At 54.3% G+C, this 6,146-nt stretch overlaps 1 protein-coding gene across 1 annotated transcript in view; it reads right to left on the minus strand.

Moving 5' to 3' along the window:
* Nucleotides 1-5,281, minus strand: part of LOC143162599 (zinc finger protein ZIC 4-like) — a 5,529-nt gene extending 248 nt beyond the window's left edge. Inside the window, exon 1 of the mRNA XM_076343283.1 lies at nucleotides 4,069-5,281. Within this exon, the coding sequence (XP_076199398.1) occupies nucleotides 4,069-5,281 (1,213 nt within the window). The remainder of the gene's footprint in view (nucleotides 1-4,068) is intronic.
* Nucleotides 5,282-6,146: the final 865 nt, after the last annotated feature.

The following is a 6,146-nucleotide window of genomic DNA, read 5'->3' on the forward strand; positions in this document are numbered from 1 at the left end:
GCCAAGTGCTCGTTCCGAGCAAGCGACGTGCGTTGTCCCCGCAGACCCCGATGTCCTGCAGAAAGAGCGGTCAGTGATTATCCCTGGGAAGGTTTTTACGTTAAATACATTTCTCACACTCCCCCCAGGTGCACGTGGAAATATTATTCATAACCTGGCTAGATCGCATCTCATCCACTCCATTCTTGCGCTGATTACAATCCCGTGGAAGATCCGCATCCCCCCTCCTTTCCCCGCTCCCCGGCTTGCTGATACCGTGTGTTGAGGCACAAAAATCTTTCAAAAAGACATTGATTGTGGGGGGCAAAACGATAGAGATTCAGCAGGAGGATGACTAGGCCGGTGCACGGCACTGTCGTGACGGTAGGATTCCCTTTTCATTTGAACCTACTCAGTCATGGAAGGAATTGCAATCGGGATTAATTTGTCTGGTAATATGATAAGTGACGTTAAGCATAATAGAAATATAATCGTGTTGCTGGAGTCGTGTGAAAGTTTAACCTCGGATCATGTGGACCGGGCATGGTACACAATATGTAGGAAGCTTTCAAGGAAACACGCCACAGCCAGCTTCGGGATGAAATGATGTAGTCATTATTGTCACTGATAATAGCAAACTGCAAAACCCTGCTCGCCAAGGAGTACCCAGGTCCTGCACCCACCGAGCATGAAAATAACCTCCTCATCCGTGAAAAGCCCAAAAGTGTCAGGGCGCAGGGGACACCACAAAAATATACGGCCGAACCTTAAACGTGAAGTGCAAACAAAGCCACTGTGTTCACCATCATGGCGTATGTGATCGAAAGGACTTCCAATATTTGTAAAAGCTTCCAGGTTTTGTTTTTTTCTAATTCGTTGGGGTTTTTTTTTCCCCCCTCTCAGTTCGTCACGATTAAATTTCGGAGGGACGCAGCCCACCTCGTGCTCGGCTGCGAGCAGAGGCACATAAAGGAAGGCATTCCAAATATTTCACATGAATGCACTTTATGCAAGGTGGGTGGGAAAAAGCTCATGGCTCCGCGTTTAAAGTATGTCCTTTCTGCACTGTAATAATCAATGAGGAGCTCTCACGTCCTGCACCGCTAACATTTGCACAGAGGATGGGTAAATACCTGGCGTTAGAGGGAAGGGGGGAAGAGGTTAAAAATAAGGTCTCTTAGAAAACGATGCGGGCCCAGTAACCACATACGGTCGACATACAGCGGTGCATATGCACAGACACACGCACGCATATAATCTAATTACAGCTTCACGTAAGGAAACAATTTGACCTTCAGCATCCAAGTTGAGACAACAAATCAAGGATATTAGTGTAGTACAAGCAAGCAGTAAGTTAGGAGACCCCAGGGAAAGCCATCCTCATAAGCACTCTGCTTGTGCAAAGTGAGTTACATTCAGGTAAAAGCGGGCTGCGGCGCATTCCGCTTCCCCGAGAGTTGAAAAATGTTCAACTTCGCTTAACCCCCTGAAAGAGCCACCGAAAAGTCCCTCCGTACAGTCAGGTTTCAAGTGGGAAGAGGGCAGCATTTTCTCAGCTGCCCGGTTTGCATTCTCTGAACGCCTCAATAAAGGGGAGCCGTCCCGGCCATTTGCAAGTATTCCTTTCGCGAAAGCAGGTTTTCTTACGTGGAAATCCCTACCCGGCAGGGAGAGGACATTTTACAGGTCCCGGCTGCCGCAGCCCGGGCACGGAGGTGCAGCCACGCAGAAAGTTCCCCGGGCGATGGAGAAGCGCAGGATCTCAACCGCCATTTTACCCCCACACTTGTAGCTGGGCAAAAGTGTTCAGTGAAATTCAGCTTGGAAATTGTGGCATAATCCCCCATCTCCGGGAGTGGATTAAGGTATTTACCAATTTCTCCGGGGGGGGGGGAGGGGGGGGAGCGGGGGGGGGGGGGGTGTTGGGGGGAGGGAAGCCGGAGGTGGCGGCCCCCGGGGCCGCGGGCGAGGCGCGGGGGGCGGCGGGGGCCGCCCGGGAGGGAGAGGGGCTCCGTCCCACGCCTCGCACTATTGTTCCTGGCCCGCTGGGAAGGCGGCGAAATGATCCCTGCCCGTCCTGCTCGTCCCGCTGCCGCCGCCTTAACGGCCTTATCCTCCGACCTGGAAAATTCGCACATCGCCAGAAATCCCTCTGCCTGCTCCCCAGCCTCGGAGAAATCAGAAGTCATTAATATTTGAGGAGGCAATAATTTTCCTGTTGAATCTAGAACTGTCTTCATGAATAATTCGTAGCGAGTTCTATTAGGGTTTCAGAAACATTGCGTTTTTGACAACTTCTGGGTGTTTAATAGAAACGGTGGAACCATAAAGGCCCTGCAGGAGTTTTCACAATACAGCAATTAATCACCGGGAAAGTTAAAGCGAAAAGTACAGACGCGCGGAATGATGTTTAATAAACGCAAACCCCCGATCTCGGGTTTGCCCTGAACCTGCCTCTCCGATGTAGGTCAGTTTTCCCAAGAATTTAACCATTTTCTGCTTCAGAGACTTCAAACAGTGAGGCCGTTAAAGAGCAGTAAAAGTTTGTTTACTTAAGAAAAACACTGTCATTAAGGGATGAGCTCTCCCGGTTAATGGCTGTACCTGCGCTGATCCGACAAGGAGATGGCTCGGATGCAAGTTATGTGACCCGGGGATATCCCTTTCTCCTCGAAAAAGGGGGCCGAGAAGGCAGCAGAGGAACACAACTTTGCTATCGCCCCCCCCCGCACACAGACGAGCTATTCATAGAGCGATGGAAAAATAATTAGGTGACGAGTGACGGTCGCTGTAAAATCTCTGTGCTATGTTTAGACGATAGCGGTACGAAATTAGTATACGTTCTACATATTATATCACGTCGAGTGATATATCATAAAAATGCAACTCCTGGAAGGTCAAGCCCTGCACCGAGCATGGGGGAAGGGGAGTTTTATGAACTGGAAGGCGAAAAAAATCGTTTGGCTGTAAGCATATCTTACAATAGGATTATGTAGTTTCCCTCGCAGTGCGTAAGGCTGTACAGGAGGGGGTGGGAGGTGGAAAACCCTACACTGGAACAGATTAAATTTGCCAAAAAGGGCTTATTTCTTATCTTCTTCAGCGGGGAAAAAAAAAAAAAAAAGAAAAAGTTAAAAAAAAAAAAAAGCCAGCGCTACAGCCCGCAAACACCGGCTGCTAAACTAATTAATACAACTTCACAAGCTGCTCCTGGAAGTGTAAAACTTTCTACGTGCAATTTCATTAATTATAAATGCTTTCCTGGCCGGAAGAGTTCAAATACAGTTTTGCAAGATCGTCCATCGAGTTACTTTATTTTCTGTTAACTAGAACTAACAGATGTTTCTGACACATGTCCCAATTTCGCTTAACAGATCTGCAAATGACATTTCAAAATGTACAGGCCGGAACAATACCGGGTTTTCTTCTCCTTCCCCCCCCCCCCCCCCCCCCCGAGAATCAGAACTTGCAGCTCCCCATATTTGCGAATGCAGAGAGTCGTTGGAAGGCAATGCTCATTAAAAATGTCAGTGTTATTCAGATCAAACATTTGAAACTCCCTCTGCCCAAAACAAAACTGTTGAACGAAAAGGTCGCAGCTGTCTTATTCTCACAATGTTCGGGCAGCAGCATCTCAGCGACATCAGTCAAAACTGACTAGACAAGTTGTAACTTCTATTGTTCACTTTTAATTTGTGAGCTTGCACAATGATTTCATTTTTTTCCCCAGCTACTTTAAACTGCCAAGAAAAAAAAAAAAAATCCTCGCCCGTGTGAATAAGCAGAAATAGTAGCTATATCACTCGATATTCACACGGCTCTGCCCGCACAAACATTACAGCAGTCTCTCCGCACAACCAGAAAAAAATATGGACGAGAATTCTGAGATTTGTTCTCTCTCTCCCTTCTTTCCCCCCTTTTCTCCCCCCTCCCTCCAAACGGTAAAGACGCAAACAAATCTGAGAATTTATTTTCCAGAAGTACTTGGCGTGCATTCAATAACAACGCAAAGGATACATTAAAAACAAAATAAAGCAAAACGGTATGCTGAATAACACAGAGAGAGTAAAGAGAGCTTTACATACTGACCTGTATGAGTTCTTTTGTGTATTTTGAGATTCTCTGATCTGGCAAACACTTTGCCACAGCCTGGGAAAGGGCAGGGGAAAGGTTTTTCACCTGTGTGGACTCTGATGTGATTTACAAGTTTGTATTTGGCCTTGAAAGGTTTCCCTTCTCTTGGACACTCTTCCCAGAAACATATGTGGTTGGACTGCTCGGGTCCTCCAACGTGCTCCACCGTGACGTGAGTCACCAGCTCGTGCATCGTGCTGAAAGTTTTCGAGCATAATTTTTTGGGAGTCTGGTCCAACTCAATCCACTTACAGATGAGTTCCTGTTTGATGGGCTGCCTCATGTAACGGAAGAAGGCACCCGGGCCGTGGTGTGGAGCCAGATTCACGTTCAGATTCATGCCACCGTAGCTATGAAGCGAAGAAGCAGCAAAAGGATCTGTCCTGGAGGCTGGTACTTGAGTGAAATGTTCAGACCTGGCGTACATTTCTCCAGGTAACCCCAGTCTTAGCTGTCCGTTTAGATGGCCACCTGGAGCTGCATGGGGAGGCTGCTCATGGAGTCCAGTGAACAGAGAGGGATTCCCGGCTTCTGAGTGGTGGTGGTGGTGGTGACCATGGTGTCCGGGGTAGCTACCTGTTGTTGAGACAAACAGTCCGTGGTGAGAACTTGCAGCGGGGTGCTGCTCGGTCAGCCCTGGCATGAGTGGGGCCGGCAGGTCTCTGCGTATGAAGAAGTCCCTACCTGCTGCCAGAGCCTGGGCTGGGTGAGAGACGGGGTAAGGGGCTGCCGGTGACTGCGCCGGGCCAAACGCTCCCGTTTGACTAGAGACCACCTCGGCTTGGCCTGCCATATGATGATGATGAAGATGATGATGGTGGTGGTGGTGGTGGTGGAGCTGGTGGTGGGGATGAGGGGCAGGGCTGAGCTTAAGGGCCGCGGGGTGATGCTGAGGAGGAGGATGAGGAGGAGGATGGTGGCGGTGCCCCATGTGTTCTGGCCGGAGCGGGTGCGGCCCGAGGCGGGACTCGGCGGCGTGCTCCCCCGGCTGCGTGGGCGCCGTGGCGTGGGGGTGCCCGGCGAAGCCCGGGAAGCCTGTCATGCTCTGAGGGGGGTGGTGGTGGTGGTGGCGAGGAGCCCCCGCCAAGTCTACTAATCTCAGCGCCGCGTTCCGCCTGGAGAGAGCAGCAGGGTCCATCACTGGGATCCCCAGAGCATCCACGCTCATTAGCTTCTAACGCTAAAAAGTCACCTGACAGCGGGAGGAGAGAGACACGGGGGGGGGGGGGGGGGACCCAAACTTTTTTTTTTTCCTTTTCCCCCCAAAAAAAGTTTCCCGGCCCCGCTGCCCCGGCGGCGGGGAGCACGGGCGGCGCTGCCAGCGGGTGGGCTCGGCGGGGACGGCGGGGGCTCGCTGTTGGCGGCGGCGGCGGGCCGGGGAGGTCCCCCCGCGCGGCCCGTGCTCCCGCGGGGCCGGCGGGCAGCCCCACGCGGCGCGGCCGCGGGACGGGACGGGACGGGGCGCGGGCGGCCGCGCGCCGCCTCCGGGCCGCGGCGCCGGCCCCGCCGGCCAAACAATCGCCGCGCCTTCCCATTGGCTGCCGCCGGGGTGACGTCACCGATGACAGGTCCCGCCGCCGACTGAAAGGGTTATCGCTCGGTGCGGCGGGGGGTGCGCGCATGCGCCGCCGCCGGGCGTCCCCTTCCCCCGGTCGTCCCCCCCCTCCCCGCGCCCCGCGGAGCCCCTCGGCCCGGCTCGGCCCGGGGGCACGGCGGAGCCGGCGGCCGCAGCCCGGCCCGGGGGCGGGAGGCCCTGAGCGGGGTCTTCTCCCGGGCCGCCCTGCGCCCCGCCGTCGGGCCGTTGCCGAGCTTCCGCCGCCGGGCTGCGGCCGCGGGGGAACAAAGCCAAGGCGGGCGGGGGGACCTCGGCGGGGGGAGCGCCCCGCCCGCCCGCCCCGGCCATCGTCCGTTCCCGCTGCCCTGCCCCGGGGCGGGGGCAGCCCGCGGGATTCCCCCCACCCCCCGCGGGAGAGCCCCGTCAGCCCCGCCGGTCCCCGCCGCCCGGCCGGAGCAGCGGGAGGCGAGGCGGCCCC

Source organism: Aptenodytes patagonicus, chromosome 6 (genome assembly GCF_965638725.1).
Source record: "Aptenodytes patagonicus chromosome 6, bAptPat1.pri.cur, whole genome shotgun sequence".
Classification (NCBI taxonomy): Eukaryota; Metazoa; Chordata; class Aves; order Sphenisciformes; family Spheniscidae; genus Aptenodytes; species Aptenodytes patagonicus.